Consider the following 22,377-nt stretch of genomic DNA (forward strand, 5'->3'; position numbering starts at 1 on the left):
CGTATCATAGGACCACAAATCAAGTGTTAACAACGACCAACAACAGTCGGTGCTTAATCGATACAAGCGGTCTATAACATTAGGGGTTCCCCTAACATCATCCATATCTTGTCTCATTCTCACAAACTCTTCATCCCAACACCATTTTCATTGTGAATAATAACTAAGCCCTGTAGTTTGTGAACGATAGAACGCTCCACTGTTCGACCTCTACCAGTGACCCAAGCCTACTAAGCACAACATGTTCATTTTAAGTTTGATGATTAAATAATAACACCCTGGTTTACAATGGATCAAGGGATAAACAATATCAAAATAGGACAATGCAATAATTAGAATCTACCCACGAAATCCTAACATCGACTTGCTAACCATACATGACATACATATAGTTATGATTTATCAAAATTAGATCTCATAAGATCCAAAGTAAAAGTGAAGTATGCATAGATGCTTACTTTGGTTTTCCGGTGCTTCGCTCATGTACGCCTCCGATACGATATCTGTCTGAAATGCATGAACCGTCGACGCGTCACTCTCTAAGCAATAGAGTAACGTATCACATAAATAAAAGAATAAGCTATGATATATGCTTATGATACATGATCATAAACAAGATGTAAAGCACCATGCCATAAAACATCTGTAAAAGAATGCTAGATCGATTGGACCAGGAGTAGTTTAAACATCGTATGAAATAACCTAAGTTTATTGAATTATGGGTAACTAGCGATCAGAGCGACTTGATCCATGTAAACAAGAAGCCTCCATTGCACAGTGCTAGTAATTTCACTTTGTTTGCGAGAAAAAGAACTACTTTGGTACGTCAAATTGCAAACCACCACGGTAATCCATTATTCGGAATGGAAATGGGGTATCTCCGATTTTTTTTTGCAAACCAAACACAAATAAAAGGAATCAAGAGGTAGCTCCGTATCGTGACAATTGACAGATCGCGCCCAATTTATCAAGTCTAATCCAAGCATAAGAATCATCTGCAGGAACCCAAGGCCTGTCCTGCTGAAACGCTGGGACTCGGCTAAGCCACTCGCCGGCAACGACTGCTGAAACTGCTACTGCTATCCCATATCCTGCCAGAAAAAGGAATTTATCGGAGGTGTCCACGGACGCGCCGACATTCCATATGAAACCAAACTAGTTTCCTTTTTTTCCCCCCCATTTTCAGAGGGTGCCAGTTTCAACCCTGAACATGCTATGTTTACCCAACTCGACTGTCAATGGAGTACCAACTGACTGTAAATCCGACCCAGAGTGAATTAAAGCCCGAGCATTCTCTGGCAGAATGACCTAAGGTGTTTCAGGACTAGACAAAAGGAAAATAACTGAAAAGGCTCGACGGAGAGGCACGCTCTACAGATTCAGCTGGAAGGCATCTGTAAGCAAAATAGCCTGCTCCACTGTCTGCCTCGTCCTCCACACTCGGAAGTCGTCGCTGAAGAAGCCGCCTAGTTTCCACTGCCTCAGATGCATCAGTGAAAATGGCCCTTGGGAGACTCCTTGGGGATCTACGTAATGCCACAGGGGTGTGAGAGGTGACATCCCATTCATGGCTGCACGCGCTGGCTCGTGCTGCTCCGGGTGAAGAACCACCCCGTTCATGGCTCCCAGAGCATGCAAGGCTACACCAGAGGCTGAGCCGGGTCGCTCCATGTGAAGATCCCCACCATTCGTGGCCCTTGGAGCAAGCAACGCTTCACGTTCTGGCTCACGTTGCTCCGTGTGAAGATCCTCATCTTCATCACTGTCTAGATTGATCAAAACTTTGTTGCCTTTGTCACGCCTGGAGTGGCCACCTTCATCTTTGTTGATATATATGGCTTGAGCTCTGCTACCATCTGCGTTAAAAAAGGTTAATTATGGTTGAATAAATAGGTGAAACCAGCAGAAATTTAATGACAGGATTGAGAATAGCATGCCACAGTGCAATCTCTTCACAACAAACAGTTAATGTACAACTACTTCTGCAGCGGGATCTGATCAACAACAATTCAATCAGATTAATAATCCATGTGTTTAAATGTGTATAAACTATATACACATACACACACTGTATGTATATTCTGCAGGTATGCTCACTGTAGTTCATGTCTACGCACACCCCACAAGTTGTAACTCACAGTGTTTCGGGTTGTAACTCACGGTGTTTCGAGTTGTAACTGCAGAATGTGCGCAGTGCGAATAACAAGTTGTAACTCACAGTGTTAGCTTCTCTTGTTACAATTATGTATTTATGGTAGTGAAGTTGTAACTGGTCTACCTAACAAGTTATAACTCATATTGTTTCGAGTTGTAACTGAGGAATATACGCAGTGCGAATAACAAATTGTAACACACAATGTTAGCTTCTCGTGTTGCAATTATGCATTGCTGGACGTGAAGTTGTAACTGGTCTACCTAATAAGTTGTAACTCATAGTGTTTCGGGTTGTAACTGGAGGATGTGCGCAGTGCGAATAACAAGTTGTAACTCACAGTGTTTTAAGTTGTAACTGGGGGATATGCGCAGTGCGAATAGCAACTGCGCATAGGCGCAGAATAGCCTCACCGTGTGTGTGTCTATATATATATATATATATGTATATGCTCAGTCATATTTACTATATAAAACACGAGTTGGTTCTTACGTCACTTTTTCTCTTACTCTCCTCGTGTATAATAAAAACTCGTAAAATTCAAAAAAATTACCCACTTTCACCATCCACCTTAATCCTCCAACCTCCCCGCCTCATTACCGGCTATGGATGTGGGTCCGATTTTACAAATGAAAATAAATAAATAAATTAGGATAAAAATTAGCGAGTAATCTCCTCGTCCTTTTTTGGCGCTCTCGACGTATTCGTTTGTCGGCGCTCCCATAACGCATCCACATTTCTATACATTGAGTTAATACTTGATGTTACCATATCCAATATTTGTGTTTTTATTGCAACGAACACTTAGCTAGTCTAAATTTTATTTGACACTTAAATTCAATATGACCGAACTTGGAAATTAATGAGAAATGGGAGCTGAGCACGCAACATAGGAAACCTCCAGAAACTTTTTAAGGGTTCATCATATTAGCAAAAGGTTTGTGTAACAAACCTAGAGTATTGTGCATTTGAGAATGCGGCACAGAATCACGAGTAACACCACTAGAAAGGGCTTCAGCTGCATTGATAAAAATAAAATACGTAAGATCCAAAACTAGCAGTACTAATCCCACAATCAATATTTCAGCAAAAAGATTGTGAAGGTTAAAGATGTTGAAGGGATAATCAAAGCATTACGGACATGATCATCACTCATACAATTGTGCATGAACGTTGTAATCGCATGCAAACAGAACACATTATATCTGCATGTTACATGCAAGGAGGTACTACTGCTATTAAATGTCACGTTCTAAGGAGTTTTTTCTCCTAGCTTGTTGCTTTGCATCACTGTACTAGTATCTAGTGCTACTGACACCCACGCCACTAAGTGCTATCGTGATTTGGGTGTTAAATCGGTTTCAAAACTCCAGTTCCTCAATATTATCAACCATCCTATTATGTTTTCAAGTCAAAACTCAAGGTACTGCGAATACAAGCATCTGTCCTTTTATTTATGAATTGCTCGATATTTCACTATTTTATTTATCCTAGCATCAATTGAGTTCTGATTTAAAATTTCATATGCAAGTAAAATATATCTAGGACTGCTTTCACTGTTTTTGAGAACTTTTTGAGTTGATTCGATATATAAATCAAAATGGTTAGCATGATAGCACTTGCTAAGTATTAGCACTAGATAGGTCCCATCTTACCTTCAGAAGTAACTTCACGAGTATCATAACCTTGCTTCGATGCAACTGGAAGCAGACAAAATCACCCAATAGCCCAAAGATGGTGGTTAGTTAGTAGTTACCAAAGGGATAATATAAGGTAAACAAAAGAAAAGCAGGTAGAATAATTTTCCTGAACATTAGCTACCAAAAACATCATAACTGAAACAAACCTTCTGATGATTCTTTGTTAAGAAGGCTCAAAGGATCAGTCATTTTCTTTGTAGCACCTGGAGACAAGCAAGTAAGCAGGTGCGTATTAGATGCAGAGCAGGTAAATCCACCATTAGTTCCACCCAATACTGGAACTGTAGTTCATAATAAGTAGAGGTGCGAATAGCAAATTATTAGATGGAATACAGTGCTTAGGAGAAAAAGTCAAAACAAAATCTCCACACACAACGATGTGACAAATCATAAGATGCACCTTAAATGCCCACAACAACAACAAAGCCTTTTGTCCTAAGCAAGTTGGGATAGGCTTATGTTGTTTCAACATAGCCGGTCCCAAGCCCGGGCAAAGAATGAGAGTTATGATAGGCTTGGCGAGACAACGTAAAAACCCAACCACTCATATGAAGATGAAACCCCAAACAGATGCACCTTAAATGCCCAATTGGCAAAAAAAAAAAAAAGGGCCAACAAATGAAAAACAGCATTGGATGATGAAAACTCATAACTGTTTACTAAAGAGAAACCTTCTGGTGATTCCTCTTCACGGACTCTTAAATAATCAGCTACTTGATCTGCTGCACCTGGAGACAATCCAGGTAAGTAGGTCTTAGGCTCCAATTGGCATTGTGGTGGCTTTCCAAAAGCACTTATTTATTTCTAATTTTGGATGCAATAATTAGTTAACAACATCTTTTGTGGGGTTTCAACAGCAAAATCTTACTAGAAATCTACAATTAATAGCTATTCCGTAACTAAGTGGGTTCCACAATATAGCACAGCAACAACGAAGATACCCAAGACATCAAACAAACCTTTTGGTGGTTCCTTGTTAAGAACATTCAAAGAATCAACTGTTTGCTGTATTGCACCTGGAGACAAGCAAGATAAGCAGGTCTTTGCATCAGAGAGTGATCAGGCAAACTGCCATTAGTTTCATCTGATACTATGTTCAGAATAGCACGTAGCAACTATTTAGAGAAAAAGTTAGATGCAGAATGTTGAGTTATTGAGTAGAATGGAACTTTAAGGGCAAAGCATGGTAAAAGTATACGTTTTAATCACACTGATACCAAATCAGAACAGCACGTAGCAACTATTTAGAGAAAAAGTTAGATGCAGAATGGAGAGTTATTGAGTAGAATGGAACTTTAAGTGCAAAGCATGGTAAAAGTATAAGTGTTAGCTTAAAAATGGAAGAGTCCAGTCCACGACACATTAGAGGTTATAAAACAGCTGACAAATCAAAATGCATAAATTGATCTAAGTTATATATATCTGTTGATACATAAAATGATAAAAATATGGATGCTTTTACAAAGCACATAACACAAACAAATGCTTAAGAACCTAAAAATGGACTTAGGGAATTCAATAAAAACTGTATCCAATAAATTTCGGACATGTTCAAAACGTACAGAAGTACTCCAAGTTACATTGAGTTATGCCTACTTCTAAATTATTATAGGCTATTCTAATTGGTCCTAGAACAGTTTTTGCATTAAAAGGGTGTACAAACGCCAACACTGGATTTTGGTAGAAAAGAAAATCTTTCTCGACACCAAATTACACTGATCTATAAAACTTTTACTAAGCAAAACCAATCCATTTCAATATTATTCTTTGAATTTAACAAGCAACGACAAAACTCACAAAATGAGAAGGACGATTTTCAATATTAACCAAAATTCAGAGTCAACAATGATGGTGGATCAATTCCAACCAAGCCAAAGTCAGTAAGATTTCTGAAAATAGTTCCCGGCTGTCCGTTCGAATGTACTTTTTATAAGGAAATATCACTCTTGATATTTTAAAGGGATAATTCAAGAGTTGAAGCATTCAATATGAAAAGGTTGAAACATTGTCATTTCGGTCCACCCCATTTAAAATTCCTTCCTATTTTTTTCCTGGCTTTTATGACAATTTTCAGCTTCTAGCGTGAAAGTGTAAGGTAGACAAAAAAAAAGAAAAGAAAAGAATGTAGAATAATTTTCCTAAACATTAGCAACCCAAAACATCATAATTGAAACAAACCTTCTGATGATTCTTCATTTGGAATGTTATTAGATTGAGAGCAGGCAAATACATCGTTAACTGTAGTTCAGAAAAGGAAATGAAACAAACCTTCTGTTGATTCTTCATTAGGAATGCTCAATGCATCAACTACTTGCTCTGTTGCACCTGGAGACAAGTAACATAAGCAGGTTTTGGTATTAGATAAGGAGCATGCAAGTACACCGTTAACTGTAGTTCAGAAAAGTAAAATTTTGTTATATACCATCCGGAGTTCACCAGTTCAGATTTTTACCACCAAAAGATGCCAATTCATTTATATACCATCCAATGTTGCCTCTGTTTGTTAATACCACTCCGTCTAATTTTACCCTTCCTACTTAATACAGACCGAATGCCCCTGACCCATTCCTAAAGTCATGCATTCAATCTCCGATCAAACACTCAAGCTGCTTGCAACCAACTTGTTCGAAGCCAACTTCGACACCCTGGTGGCTGTGATCAAGGCGTCCGAGCATCACAACATGCCCATAATCGTCAGCAAGGTCGGCTGGCCCACTGACAGTGACAAGCATGCCACCAAAGCATGTGCACAGCTCAGCGGCAACATCGGGACCCTGCTCCAGCCAAACTTGTACATCAAACAATGTATCTCCAACCGAACAAGTACCCAACTTACGGTTAGAACCAACTAATTGAGGGCTAATGAGCCGAGCGCTTGGAGTTTGTAATGCCAAAGTGCCGGTTGAGTTTAGTATGGTGCAGTAGTTCCTAGTGCTCCTTTTGTCATGTTTTCAATTGTGTAGCTCTATTGTCGTGTTATGCTATGAAATGGTGAATGCAATGTCATCTGACCTGTAACTAAGGGCTCGAATCCAAATCTAGATTGTGCGATTTGAGCAGGTAGCTCCCTTTAAATCGAAGTGGGAGGGTTCCGACGTTTGAATTAGGTAGCCAGTGTCAATTCCTATTTCCTAGTGGTTGCTTGCACAATTGTTTCCACTCCTCTGAACTGGGCACCATCATCGTCGAATGACCGCTCACACTCAACCGTGATGTGATTTGGTTTAAAAACAAAAAATCTTGAGGGTAAAGCTCAAATGTCACTATTGTGTCTTGCACCAAAGAAAAAGGAGAAGTGCAAAAAAAAAAAAAAAAACAAATAACTAAGCTCCTTCCTTTTGGCTTCGAACACCATCCTTCTCCTTCCCTTCAAACTTCATTACTGTTGTAATTCATCTTGTTGGCTCCAAATGCCGACACCTGATTTCCCACTTGTTGACATCACCTGTAGATGACAAAGCCTCTGGTTCTTGACTTCTTGTCCTGACCTTTTCGATTATTCGTTCTTCTCTTGAAACTCCACAAAGTTGGCTTCGGACACCAACTCTCTACTGTTTCTAATGTTGGCCCTGAGTGCCAACCTCGATCCTCTTTGTCTGTCTCCTCTTGGAACCCCTATTGTTGGCTCCAAACACCAACTCCTTGTTTCTTTGCTTGACCATCTTCACTATCTTGGAACTCATCATTGGTTTCGAACGCCAATTTCTTTCGACTTCTCCTCCCTCCTTATTGGCTTCGAGTGCTGACTTTACTTCCTTCCCTCCAAACCTTTTTGGCTCATCATTGTAGAAAGATGAATATACTGCAATGGGTGATTTGTAATGAGCCTTGTGAGTTGTTTATATAGAGTACATGGTAGCTTGGATCTCAAACAATCCTAAAGATAAGATGAAAACTAATTCTACCCTACCATAACAATTAGAGTATACGGTAAAGGATCCGCAACTCTAATATCCCTCTGCAGCCGTACATGAGTAATGTGGAAGCTCATACTGGAGTGGAAGCCGACGATTTGCTCAAGATGATGATAGCCCTTTTGTTGTCGAGGTAGCCGAGAGCGAGGTGACCGTGGTCGTAACCGTGGAGGAGGATGCAAGTCTAAAGCACCAACGCGAGCACATGCATGCAAAAAGTCAGGTTGATCCGCCCGAGGACCTCGACTGACGGCGGCTTCGATGGGGCCGCGACGGCGACCTGGAGAAGGCGCTAACTCGAAGCGATAGCTAGCGTGGTGATGAGGGCGAGTAGCATGGGGTGGAGTCATTGCTTGGAGAGGCGGCGACCCCGACGATGATGGAGTGACCACGAGTGCCAGAACTACAACCACGATGGGCGATGCAGCGACAAACTCGTTCTCGGTGGTGTGACGGGCTTGTGCTTGCAAACGACAGGCCGACGATGATGATCCAATGTGATGACGACGACAAAAGAGGTGCTTGGAAGGCCGCGGATGAGGACCATGTTGACGAGCAGTGTCCAGCCACAACGCCATAAGAGGAGAGGTGCTAGAGAGGTCGAAGACGAAGCGGTGAATTCTGGAGTCGAGGAACGTTGGCAGGGCGATGCAAACCGATCTATGATCGAGGAAAAAAATAGAGAAAACCCAATATGAAGATAATCGGGAAAGCTCTAATTGATGGCCGATCTATGGATCGGTGACACGACTAAACTACAGGTTGTGTAGCCCCGGGAGAGAACATGGAGATCGCATCTTCTAGGGCGGCGCAATGGAAGCTGTGGAGGCAGCGGCTCAGGAGCGGTGCCGAATCTATACCATGTAGAAAGATGAATATACTATAATAGGTGGTTTGTATTTGAGCCTTGTGGGTTGTTTATATAGAGTACATGGTAGCTCGGATCTCAAACAATCCTAAAGATAAGATGGAAACTAATCCTACCCAAGCATAACAGCCGGATCCTTGCAGATCCTTTACCATATACAATAACAGTCATGTCCATCTTGTCGACTCCAAACATCAACAGCATCTATGTTCTATCGGACTGGCTTGGTTGAAGCTAACAAAACCCACCACTCAGAAAGTATTGACAACGACAAATATATCATTAACTTTGTTATATTATGTACCTATGTTAGCCTCATTATCGCTCTTAGCCCTTCTTTTGTGCTAGGCTATAACTAACAGAGTTAGATGGAAAGTTGAAGTACTAAGAGATGCAACTTTGGACTGTATATAAATGAATTGGCATCTTACGGTGGTGAAATCTAAAATGTTGAACTCTCGATGGTATATAACCATTTTTTCCATCAAGAAAAAGTAGAAGCGCATAGTAGCAAACCATAAATGGTCATAACATAAAGGTTCCACAACACACTCCAAACATAGAAGTGTGAATAAAACATGAGATGCACCTTAAATGCCAAATTGGGAAAGAAAAAAGGCATGCAAACCAAAAACAGATACAACTTACAATATTTCTCTTCTCTAACATCAAATAATATGGCGTGCGTGCAAAGGGAAACAGTGAGAAGGGATAAGGGCAGATCGCCCTCTAATCACCAGGCTTCTCCCATGCGATAGAGGTTCTGATCGATACAAATTTGGTGGGCAAAGCCCTTTAATGTATTATTGCTTGATTGTAAACAAAGACTTGGCTAGCCTTATATAAGAAGTGCCCAGCTAGCTAAATTAGGAAACATGACTCTGAAAGAGAATAGGAAATAGATATACTAATCTAAATGTATTAGAAATAGTAATATGCATATCTCAGTCAGCCGTAGGGCCAGCTGAATCAGACTTGGTTGCTGATCCGGGCAAATCCAAGACCTTTTTCCTGTGCCTCTGATACTTAATCCCATAGTATCCGTCCATAACATTACTGAAAACATCACAGTTGCTAACTAAAGACAAACCTTCTGGTGGTTTCTCTTTAAGAACTTCAAAAGATTCAGCTACATGCTCTGCTGCACCTGGAAACAAGGTAAGAACATCTAAGTAATGAAGTAGAAAGAGATCAATCAAACACACCGTTAATTCCATCTACTAGTCAAATTGAAGTCCATAATAGTAAATATGTAAGAGGAAAAGGTGGAGAATAGAAATTTTTTAAATGAATGAAACCCCAAGAGGAAAAACATAAGAAAAAGGAAGCTTCAATTTGCTCCTTAAATGTAAAATTGGCAAAGGGAAAAAATATAATGCAAACAAAGGGAAGAAAAGGTAGAATGATTTTTCTAAGCATTAGCTACCCAAGACATCATATAACTGAAACAAACCTTTTGGCGGTTCATCTTTAAGTACATCAAAGGAATCAGCTACCTCCTGTGTTGCTTCTGGAGACAAGGTAAGCAGGTGTTCGTATTAGATAGGGATTAGGCAAACTCACCATCAGTTTCATCTAATTACATGAAGTTCAGGATAGCAAGCAGCAACTATATATGGGAAATTATTAGAGATATGAATGGAGAGTTACCAAACGTTGGTGGAACTTTATGGGGCAAAGCATGGTCAAAGCAAACCATAAGGATCAACTAAGATGGAAAGTCCAATCAATGACACAGTTAAGGATTAGAAAATGGCACATAAATCATATTATCATTGTTAAGGGTAAAAAGTCATTGTACTCTAGTATAGTGTTTGGGATGTGTCTCATGCCTTGAACTACATATATACCCTATTGGGGCTGTTCAATACAACTGGCTTATTCATCCTAACAATCATAATATATAAATTGATCTAATCTGTATTCTATCTATAAATAAAGACACGGATCCTTTTAGAAAAAGTATAGTACATGTAGATACTCCCTCCGATTCCAAATGTCAGTTAGGCTTGTGTACACAGATTAAGAAAATAGATCAAATGACTTGGTTGACCTTCATTTATACTACATTGGAAAAGATGGGTCATTTATTCATGAGTGATAGCATTTGTTTGGCAAGGGCAAGGATGGATGAAAAGAAAAAAAGTGCCTAGTGCCTACAAGTTCTAAGATGGCTTATATTTAGGAAGTGTTGGGAAAGCTAAAACGACTTATATTTGGAATGAGAAGGAATACTATAAATAGCTCTAAAGAGTATTTAGCAAATTCAATCGGGACCAATAAACATGAAAAATATCCAAAATTACACTTGGAATGAAATATAACAAGTAACAACATAATTGATAAGTAAAATTCTATAAGTACGAACTTCTAAATGAACCAAAACTCAGAGTCCATAGTGACGATCGATCAATTTACAACCAAACCAAAGTGTCAGTGAGATTTCTAAAAATGGCTTCCCGTTGTCCATTCAAATATACTTTTATAAGGAAATATCACTTTTGATAGTTCAAAACAAATAATACAAGAGTAGATGTATTCTTTGCGAAAAAGGTTGAGAATTGACTGTTGAGACATTGTTATTTGGGTCCACCAGAAGGATGGAATATTCTTTTCTGTTTTTTTAGATTTTGTCAGCATCTAGGGAACATCTCAGATCTCACCTGTCTTTGCAGGTGTAAAGTATTAAATATTAAAGAAACAGCTTTGCCATACGTAATATGAGCAAACCTTTAGAATTTTTCCCCATGTCCACCAAACAAGAAGCTCTGTCTCTTTTTTTACCTGCACAATGATCCAATGTTTTACTCTCACTAGCAAACTAAAATCATGTAATTCCTGTTCTAAGGACACAAATATTTTTTTTTTTAAAAAAAGAAGTAACGGCCAACGTGCACCCACAAGCAGTGTGATAAAATAACCCCACCATGGTGCAAAGATCCACCACAAGTAATTATGTAATAAACCCATATGGAACTCAAAATATTTTTTTCAGAGAAAAAAACATTCATAACTTTTAGAACTCCTCTTGATAAATGTGGATACAGATGTCGATGTATATCCAAAGATGTTCCAATGTCGAGCTTGATGTGGTTAGAATCCATCATCCATGTACTCTACTTTATAAATAACAAATTATACAATATGTTGTGCCTAATCAAAAGTTGTTTGGCATAAATTGTTCAATGATGCAATCATTAGCTTGATCAGACTTTTTATTATATCATTGGGAGTTGCTATTTGTCATTACTTTTATAGTTTCTAATTGTTAGGAATATAGAGTCCTTATCCTTTATGTACACGTTATTAGAGCCATTTCCCTGTACTCTCTCATGTACTTTGTATATTACCCCATTGGGGCTATCATTGAATACAAGTTGCTATTCCTAACACTAATGATGTTATGACTTGCACAGAATTATATACCCATAAATCTCGTATCCATACTGCCTTTTAAAGTCTAGTGTGTGTGCTTATATCCTATATATATATCCAACCCATAAGTATATTATCTGCGTTCACAACCAAATAAAAAAATGCGTGTGCATTGGACTTGTATCCTCTCCAAATCAGCTCATCTGAACACTGCATTGCAAGTATTTGCTAAATGAAAAACCGCAATCTTTCCCGGAATGGAGCTTCTATTTAACAGATAGCCAGCTTTTGCAAGGGCAAATATATGTACGTACTGCAAACAAAGCTAGACAAATAGTTCCACTTTGTCTAACTAACTGTGTTTGGTTTTCCCAAATGTCAGATTATGAACTTCTGTAATGTTGGTTTCTACAGTGGGAACCAGGGGGGAGATGTTGGATGGGGGTCATGAGGCATGTAACAACTTAAATATTTAGCACCATTCTGAATGTAAAACAGATGCAAGGGAAGGAAAAAAGTGTTTTAAGAAGATAAAATTTCAAGTATTTGCACCTCTATTCTCTTGAGAAGAGTTGCCGGCTGCAATTTCGAGTTCAATTTCTTTTTTCTCATCTTCTGGATCCGCAACAATTTCTGGAACCTCTTCAAGGAGACGCTGTCTTCCAGCTGGTGTGCTTAGAAGCTTTTTTCGGTGCATTAGCTCTTCCATTGTAATAAAAGAATCAGTCAAGGAAGAAAACCATGATGGAAAGTCTATTTCCTAATCCTAAGAAATGTACTATTAATAGTAAAATAGGAAGGCAAGAACACATCTAAAAATCAAACTCTATTATTTTATTACTATGTGATATCAGAGTCAATCTGGAAAGGATATTCTACACGCCACCCTTTTTCATGTGCTCTATCAATCTCTTTTTCCAGTCTCAGAAGTTCTTTATCAATCCACTGAAAAGGGGGCAATTTGGTCAATAGGAATGGAGAAGCACAAGACAAACATATGGAAAGGAAGAATAAATTAGTAAGGTAGTAAGAAAGTGCTGAAATTGGCATGAGAACTTAAAAGTTTGCTTCCAGACTTTGAATGCCATCTAAAAAATGTCAAATTTTTAATGTCACGTAGGTAACATGCCCACTCAGACCTATAACACTTCTACAACAATTGGCATGTTCTGTATGTTTGCTTGCTACAGGACAAGGTTAGGGTAAAGTGGGAAAATATATTCAAGTTTCAAACCCAAAGAGGAGGACAAAACATTTAAAATATTAAATTATTTCTGTATAAGTTTCAAATCAAACTAAGGTTGATATCCATACTCTGTGGTGGGTTTAAGAAAAAGTTCAGAATCTTTTGCTGAATGGTGCACTATGTCCTCCAGTAAGATTTACGAAGTCACTTATCTATCTGCATGTATTTTCTCTCCAACATATACAAGCATGAAGTATAAAATTAGTGCCATCCAGTGATTTACGAATGCGCTTACATGATTTACTATGTCCTTATGTACAGTTGCCACCTTTTCCTCTAACTCAGCCTTCAAAAAGAGCGAACTCAGAGCAGTAAAATAGGAGCTTAGCATATGCACATTAGATGCTCAAGTAAAACAGGAAGCAGACCATCTTTAAGTATTTCCCAGCTGACAGAAATTAATAGGTGTAGACTTAAGTAAATAAGCTGGCTTATATAGTAGCAAGACATGTGTTCCTTGTTCTTTGTGTGCGTGCTGCATACCCCCACCAATCACAAAAGAGTGTAGCAAAGAGATTCAGAAATTGTCAATATTTAAATTGGCTGTATGAAAAATGGTGTGAATAGATCTGTCTTGGAAAACCCTTCTTAATTCTATAATTTTATAATGCTGTGCAATATATTACTGTAAAATTGGTGGTCCACATTGCATTTAAGAGACTGCCAGTGCCCAAAGCATAATTTTTCTATGGCTAAATGGAGTAGTGGAAAAACATAAATGACATGACCTGGCATAAGCAAAGTAGGTAACACTAATGCATAACTATTAACTCAACATTTTCTATCCTTCTATTCAGATGATGTGCGAATTCCAGCCAGCATAACCTACAGAAAATATTACTGTGGTCCTTACATTGTCTCTATTAAATAAATAGGATCCGACAGGGCTAGTAAATTCCCTTGCTCTTAACTAAACAATCTGTTTTTTCATCCTCCTAATTCCTCAGTGTTGCTACAGTACTTTGAACAGTATAAGAAACTGCCTAAATCACTCTAACTACATATGTACAGTATAAGGAGCATACATACTCCTGCTTTACTTGTATATCATTCACGATAAATGGACACAGACATACAACATATGCAGATAAACAAAATATTATCATCACCAGAGCAATTAATGTGAGAAAAAATCTCTTATTCAACTACATAGTAAGTAGGCTCCATCCAGTATATTGCATGGTTAGGCATTGCATTTAGGAAAACAAAGGTTTTCAGAATGTGAGCTTACAACAGTAGCCCTTTTCAAGCGTCCTTTCTCAACCAAAGGAATAAGATCATTGCATTCATCCTGTTATCAAGGGAAAAAGGCACAATTATTTCACCACATCATTTATTCCGGGAAAAATTAACGCTATATTATGAGTTGGAGAACCAATGTTGCAGAAACTGCTCTACTTAGTAAAGATAACCTACTTGAAAACAGCAGTGGCACGAATTCAATTTTGTATCAGTAACAACTAATACACTAGCATTAATGGTGTTAGAGATATATTTGCCTTCTGTGTAATATCCCCGTGTTATAAGGGTTTATTTGCATATTGCTCACTTGTACAAGTATATATACTGGCATATGGCCTCTAGGAAATATAAGTTGTTATTTCTAACATGGTATTAGAGCTAGGTTTTCCTTCGGGACGCAGAAACTCATCCCAAACCTAGTCCACCTACCGCTTTTTCTCTCCCTGTCAGCTTTCTCCTTCTTCTTCACCAATCGGCTTTCTCCCAGTCGGATCCGGCTTCCCTCCGATCAGATCCACCTCCAGCTGTGCCCGCCCTCCCCGCTACCGCCACAGTTGCTAGGCCCGCCATGACCGTAGTCGTCGCCACGGCTGCCCCACCCGCCTGCTCGCCCCGCCGCCGCTCCGGTCATCTCCGCCTCGGCCGCCGCCCGATCCGGCTTCCCTCCAACCGGATTTGCCCCGCCCAATTCCTTTTGAGCGTATGTGGGTGTCTTTCTAACTACTTTTGTCTTCGTATTTTTGGTTAGTTTATTACGTTCTTCTCGTCCCTCGTGAGCGTGCCAAACTAACTTCTCGATCTGTTGAGTGTCTTTCTAAGTTACAATGTTGAGCATAAGGGTTCTCAATCTGTCGGATGCGTACTTTCGGGATGTTACTTTTGACGAATCACGTCTCTTCTATCCTCGTACCTCTCCTTCCACTTTTTCAGCTTCTTTGGTTGAACCACTGTCTTTTCTCACTTTTCCTACCACACCCATCACTGTTTGGTCTTCTTTTCCCAGGCACTTGGTGCGCCTTCTTTGGTGCCTCCTCTTGGTGCACCTTCTTTGGTGCCTACCTCGCCCTTGACTCCAACCCCATCAGATCCTACTCCTTCTGGCATGGTTGTGTCTTCTCCTTTCCACTACACTCGTCATTCTCATGTTGTCTCACATCCTGCTATGCCATCTTCTGACGAGCTTTCTCCTTTTGGTGATTCGGCTACTGTGTCTTCTCGCTACTCTCCATGATCACTAGCCGATTCGTCCTCCTGATCGATTTGGTTTTATTAGTGTTGTTACCGCTAAGCCATCTTCTTACTGTGATGTTGTTCATCAAGAATGACAACATACGATAGCAGAGGAGTTGGCTGCTGTCAAGCACACTGGCACGTGAGATCATGTTCCTCTTCCCCCACATATTCGTCCAATCATGTGCAAGTGGGTTTATAAAGTTAAGATCCGCTCTGATGGTTCTCTTGTGCACTACAAGGCCCATCTTGTTGCCCGTGGTTTTCAGTAGGAGAATGATCATGACTATGTTGAGATTTTTGCACCTTTAGCCCACATGACCACAATTTGCACTCTTCTGACTATGGCCTCTGTGTGTCAATGGTCTTTCTCTCAGCTTGATGTCAAGAATGTCTTTTTTAATGGTGAGCTATGTGATGAGGTATACATGCATCCACCGCCAGGATATTATGTTCCTGGCGGCATGGTGTGTCGTCTCTGTCACTCTCTTTATGGCCTTAAGCACACCCCTAGTGTCTGATTTTAGCGTTTTTATTCTGTGATCATTACTGCTGGTTTTTCTGCTAGTGCTCATGATCCTACGCTCTTTATCCACACTTCGATTTGTGGTCGGGCTCTTCTTCTCTTGTATGTTGATGACATGATCATTACAGGAGATGATTTTGAGTATATCGCATTTGTGAAGGCTCATCTCAATAAGCAGTTTCTTATGTCCGATCTGAGTCCTCTTCATTACTTTCTTGAGATTAAGATTTCTTCTACACTTGATGGCTTCTTTCTGTCCCAAGAAAAGTATATTCAGGATCTTCTTCATCGTGCTTATCTCATTGATAAGTGCATTGTTGAGACTCCTATGGAGTTTAACCTTCATCTTTGGTCCACTGATAGTGAGCCTCGTACGGATCCCACCCACTATTGTCATCTTGTTGGGAGTCTTATTTACCTTGATGTCACTCGTCCTGACATTTCTCATGCAGTGTATATCCTCGATCAGTACGTCTATGCTCCCACTCAGCTCCACTATAGTCATCTTCGTGTTTTGCGCTATCTTCGTGGGATTATCTCTCATCGTCTATTCTTTCCGTGTTCCAACTCTTTACAACTCTATGCATATTTGGATGCTTTTGGGCTAGTGATCCCTTGGATCGCCGGTCTCTTTCTACCTACTGTGGTTTCCTTGGTGGTTCTCTCATTGCTTAGAAAACTAAGAAGCAAACCACAGTTTCTCGTTCTAGTGCAAAGGCTAAGTTGCGAGCCATGACTTTGTTGACAGCGGAGCTCAGTTGGTTACAGTGGTTACTTGAGGATTTTGGTGTTTCATCTCCTGCACCTACTCCTCTTTACTCTGACAGTATAAGTGCTATCAGTATTGCTCAAGATCCGGTGAAGTATGAGCTCACCGAGCATATTGGTGTTGATGCTTCTTACACACGGACACAAGTACAGGCCATTGATCTTCAGTATATTCCTTCAGAGTTTCAGTTAGTTGATTTCTTCACATATTTTATTGTTTAGGGGGAATTACACTTACTTGCTTTCTAGTACAACTCGAACTAATCCAAATCCAATAGGAATCAACGAAGGCACAGAGTAAACCTCAACATAGATTATATCTCTCCAAACTCAGTGCGGTTGATCCATCATAAGTTTGAGGAGGTGTTAGAGATATATTTGCCTTCTATGTAATATCCCCTTGTTATAAGGGGTTATTTGCATATTGCTCACCTGCACATGCATGTATGTGTGTTTGTATACTAGCCTATAAACTCCATGGAATATAAGTTGCTATTCCTAACAAATGTGGTAGAAAGCAACGTGCGACTTGAAGGACATGTCCAAAATGGGGGATACCGCTATTCATACTGGTACTGGAATATAGAATCATACCTCTTCAAAGTCCTCCTCCGACAACATCGAGATCTCGACATCATCCCACATACCGGTAACACGTAAGAGAATATCTGTACATGTGTCCTTTACCTTATACTTCTCTGAAGACTGTATAATGCCTATTATGGATGTTGTCATGAGTAAGTGAGAAAGGTGTCTCCTTTCTGAGGGGGATGTAAGTATGTAACAAGAGTGATTTGACTTTGCACCATACTAGTCTACTACCAACATTAAGGACATGCTCAAAAAATGAACAATGGCTACTATCAAGGCTAAGGAGAATGCATTCAATTGAACTTTACCTGTCACAAGCCCAAGTTGGTATGTCTTTTTAAGTATTTGATAAATATGGGTCCTGGGCTTATTCTTGACTCTAACAAAACAACCAACAACTTTCTGTTCGAATGTGTCTGGATGACTCAAAAGATTAAGAACTAAAGATCTTCTCAAATAAATTAGCTTTAGGTTATTCTGATTAAGTGAGGCAAAGCATCTCTTGTTCCTTTCTGAAACCTTCTTAGCAATCTTCGGCTCCAGACTAGTCCGTGGTTTCTTTTTCATAGTTAGTCCACTGTCATCTTCAGAACCATCAAGACTTTCATCCTCTGAAACAGCATTTGCAGCAAAGTGCATTTCCAGAAACCTATGGATTGAATTCCAGTTCACTTTACTTCTCTTAAACAAAGGGCGCAGCTTATCATCACACCTGAATTTTTTTTTCTTATTGTCCTGGAACAGATTCTTCTGTCTGATGTACTCCTTAATAACTCCAATAACTTCGAATTCATCAAGAGGTTTTGCTGTGTCCTTGCCAAAACATGACAAGAATTCAATCAGCTCTTTCGAACCCCAGCCAACATATGTTTTCTTGTTTGATTTGCTTTTCTTCAGTGACGCGTTCACTTTATTTGGTTTGCCCTTGGAGTCAAAAGGAAATGTTTGCTCATTGTCATCATTATCATCCAATGAATTTTCATCTGCCTTGTGATCTTCATCTGGAAATTTCTCTGAATCTGCTCCAGATTTACAGTTTAGGCTTCTATCAAGAAGCACACTAGCTTCTTGCAGATCAAAAAATGACAAATTTTCTCTGTCTTTAATTACTTCCCAGCAGTCTTTAAACAAATTTTCATAGATCGCTGAACCTTGGTAATCGATCTTTGCCTGGGGATGCACATGAACAGTTGTCAGAAAAGACAAAAGGAAAAATACATAGAGGAGAGATCAAATGGGTTTTTGTGTAAAGTCTACACTGCCTTTGCATTCTTTACACAAAGAAATTCAACACAAATTATGTAGGGAAGAACTAACAAATAAATATACAGTGAATGGCTTTATGGTAAGCAACGAGTTTTTTTTGCATGATTAACTAATAGGAACTCAATACTATGATTCAAAAAATAGTTGGGTATATGCATACAATTACCCCATGAGGATTAGCATAAGCATTCTTCTCGCTCAAGATTGCCAGGTTCAAACAGCTTCTGCAAAATCCTTTGCTCTGCTTCCTCACTTGGACAAACTCAACTTTTCCAAGGCAGTCACGGCAAACCGAGTAAAGTGGACAGCACAAACACTGATAATCTGAACTCCCTTTGCAGTTGACACATGTGTGCCATTCTGTGCATAGTCAGGATTAGGCCCAAGAATCAGTAATATCAATTTACCACAGAATATAAGTTAAAATAGGTAGTTTGAAAACAGAAGTCCAAATTTGTCGAACATCAGTTTAACATAGCCCCAAGAATCAATACCATCAGTTTAACATAGTACAAAAGTTAAAATAGGCAGTTTGCAAGCATAAATCCACGGCTGGAGCAATGTAGAGCAAATATGAGGCGGATTTTCATGACCATATATGCCATGTTCAACACTGAACCAATACATGGACAAATGGTGCAGAACTACAGATTATCTGAGACAATTTAAGTACAGACTAGCTTATGTCTACATCTGATAAAAGTAGTCGGATAATTAATGATTTTCTTAAGTTTTTTATGGAACCATTGAAATGCTGGTACATATTTCCGTGTCATGTTGCTTGATTCTGGAACAACTAGCTAGGTAAAATGCCTAACAAATAAAAGTTTGAGCATCCAGCAGCTAATTTTTTTAAGAAAAACAAAAGATATCGTAAAATGAGCAATGGAGACTTCATAAGGTACTATGATTTAGGATAGGCGGACATAACCAATGGATGAGCAGGTGAACACGAGTAAGCGGAATGATATGTGTCCAATTTCAATGCGGTGCTATGTTTCTTGCAACGACCCACAGTACCCACCCCCACCCCCACAAGAAAAGAATATCAGTCAAAACTATGTTCACATTTTCATAGCAGTCATGCATGATCATGCATTATTGAAACATTAAAAAGGTTAACGTATAATTGCTCGCAACAAATTAATTAAAAAATCCATGAAAGGGAACATTGCAGTTTCATAAAGCCAGGATGGAATTTGCATTGGCCATGTTCACCAAATGATTAGGTGATCATGAGTGTGCAGCCGTATGTCATGCAAAAACCCCATCTCCAAAAGAAAAAAAAACATCCGTCTCAAACTATTTTTTGACATTAACATAGCATTCATGCATTCATGATAAGAACACTAAAAAGGACGGCATATAAGTGCTCACCACAAATGAATTGCTCGTCGGAAGTAAGAAAATCATCTCCCTTTCCCGTACAGTGTGGATGGTAAAACTTGAGGCAGTCCCTGGAAAGTATCAGAAGGCACAGTTAGCTTGCAAGACTGTTGGATGAGATTGGATTAAAAATGAACCAGACAATGCTGTTCCCAAAGCAACCAGAGACATAAGCTGATTGGATTCACCATGCAAAATCGCTGCATCAACATCTACCGAGCTACATTGCACACAATCACGCAAGCACGCCGGAGCAATCCAGCAGAATGCAAAACGCTAAAACGCAACCCACCAATAGCTACAAAACCCGGCCTTTATCGGAGTCAGCCCCAGAGCAGACCGAGTCAGCCAACGACGGGAAAAAAAAATACAAAACGCCGCATGTTCGCCAGCAATACCGCCATCAGAGCTGTGGAATCCGACGTACAAAGGACGAGGGAGGCTTACTTTAAGTCGCAGATGCGGAGGTCGTCGCCACCGTCCTTGCATGTGAAACAGCGCGCCTCGGTGATATCCTCCTCGGCGACTCGCTTCCTCTTCCCGGCCATCGCCGACTCCCTTCCTCCCCACGCGCGGCGGCGCGCGTCGGAGCCGGCTCGGACTCGCCCCCCCAAAACCTTCCTCAAAACCCTGAGGACTCCTTCGCCTCCCCGATCCCGCCCGTGACCCCACTACGCCGACGCAAAGGATGCCCGGCGTTTGACGATTCGAGCGGCGGCGGAAATGGGCGGCGGCGGGGTGGTCGAGACGAGCGAGGGTTTGGCTGGTGGGTCTGCACGCAAGAGAGGAGAGGAGAGGAGAGGAGCGGAGTGGCGCGGGCGACTGCTGGGCGAGTGAAGCGGCCGGTGCTGAGGGGAGGGAAGAAGGGACCGGAAACGGAAGAGGTGGCCGGAAGCGCGCCGGAGCGCCCGCTGACCCGCGCCTCGCGTGACGCGACGCGTGGCTCCTCGTTGGACGCCCGCTCCTTTCCTTCTTTGCGTGCCGGTCTGCGGAACAGGAGTGGAGGAGGGGCTGACGTGGTGGGGCAGGGCAGGGCAGTCTGTCCCTCTCTTTGTCTGTACTGCGCGCCAGTGCGTGATGATGCAGACAAATATTTTTTTTTGACTCTATCTATATTATTTATTTTATAATTTAATAGTTAGATTGAAGAGGAGAGAGTAGATACGGTTATAAAGAGAGAAGATCTTTTATAGGATATGATTTTATAAAATTTACTTCTTTCGTTGAGTGGTAGCTGGTTGGGTCAGTTTCTACTTCTTTTTTCTAGTTGAAGAATGGGTATTGGTTTTCTGCTTTTCTATTTTTTTTGCGAAATAAACTTGCTCAATGCCACCGCGAGTAAATTTACATTTCTTTTAAACATCAAAGTTTGTAGTTGAACTAACTTTTCTATTTTACAACACATGAAGGTGTAATTAAAAGAGGAGCATCTACACTTGTTGTAAAAGTTGAGCTAGAAAGACGAGTTTACTTGACTTCATTTGACAATCAGAAATGATGAGGAACTCATGACACTAGCAGTATGAATCGGTGTGAGTAACATTTTTGTTCGAAAAGTTTCATAGTCGTTGGTAGTAACCATAACGCAATAATTGCTTGTGTAATTTTGGATTGATACACAAAACTATTAAGATGTTATGTTCGAAACGAAGTCAATGTTTATGATTGTTTTGGCTAAAAAGAGAAAAATAGGAAATTTCCAATGGTGGGTAATTGTGAAGAGAGAACACTAAGAGGCGTTGGATGGTCTATTGATTATGTAGTGTCAGTGGTAGTTTCCTTAGGTAGAGCCTTAGAGGTGAAATGAGATGTGTGAATAAAGTGTATTGAAAGGAGGCATATGAGCATTTTATGACCACATATGACCAGGCAACAAATGGTTTGAATCAAGGTGGGTGAGGTTCTTTGCCTTTTGCATTCACTAGTGCATCAATCCACAGCAATCATATGATCCACATGGTTTGTGTCATTTGCATCTTTATTAAGTTGTACTCTATGTGTAAAAGACATAGATACGCTTATGTGATAAAGATATAATCTATAGGAACGTGGTTTTTGTGCCTTCATTGTGTTGTATTCTATATATAAATGCATTGGATGTGTTTATGTGACA

At 40.0% G+C, this 22,377-nt stretch overlaps 1 protein-coding gene across 8 annotated transcripts; it reads right to left on the bottom strand.

The window, feature by feature from the left end:
* Positions 1-1,176: 1,176 nt before the first annotated feature.
* On the bottom strand, positions 1,177-21,267 carry LOC133926016 (uncharacterized protein At5g08430-like). Of its 8 annotated transcripts, none has more exons than XM_062371757.1 (19): positions 20,712-21,267; positions 20,256-20,335; positions 19,045-19,238; positions 17,921-18,782; positions 17,616-17,737; positions 14,487-14,546; positions 13,491-13,541; positions 12,883-12,954; positions 12,562-12,718; positions 11,365-11,418; positions 10,088-10,144; positions 9,725-9,781; positions 6,121-6,177; positions 4,812-4,868; positions 4,506-4,580; positions 3,999-4,055; positions 3,808-3,852; positions 3,105-3,170; positions 1,177-1,856 (listed from the first exon to the last, which is right to left on the bottom strand). In XM_062371757.1, the coding sequence occupies exons 1-19, from the start codon at positions 20,810-20,812 to the stop codon at positions 1,372-1,374; spliced, it is 2,709 nt and encodes a 902-aa protein (XP_062227741.1). In that variant the 5' UTR covers positions 20,813-21,267; the 3' UTR covers positions 1,177-1,371. The 8 variants fall into 8 exon arrangements, with proteins under 8 accessions (XP_062227741.1, XP_062227749.1, XP_062227735.1 ...); XM_062371765.1 differs by having other exon boundaries at positions 4,524-4,580; positions 19,039-19,238; XM_062371751.1 differs by having other exon boundaries at positions 19,039-19,238.
* Between the last annotated feature and the right edge of the window lie 1,110 nt (positions 21,268-22,377).

The sequence above is a fragment of the Phragmites australis genome, chromosome 1, assembly GCF_958298935.1.
Source record: "Phragmites australis chromosome 1, lpPhrAust1.1, whole genome shotgun sequence".
NCBI classification, from domain to species: domain Eukaryota; kingdom Viridiplantae; phylum Streptophyta; class Magnoliopsida; order Poales; family Poaceae; genus Phragmites; species Phragmites australis.

Coding starts and splice junctions, on each gene's coding strand:
- LOC133926016 (XM_062371751.1), bottom strand. CDS start 20,812: ATGGCCGGGAAGAGGAAGCGAGTCGCCGAGGAGGATATCACCGAGGCG. Junction 14,547..17,615: donor CGGAGGAGGACTTTGAAGAG/GTATGATTCTAT, acceptor CCTTGATAACAG/GATGAATGCAATGATCTTAT. Junction 12,955..13,490: donor ATAAGGACATAGTAAATCAT/GTAAGCGCATTC, acceptor CCCCCTTTTCAG/TGGATTGATAAAGAACTTCT.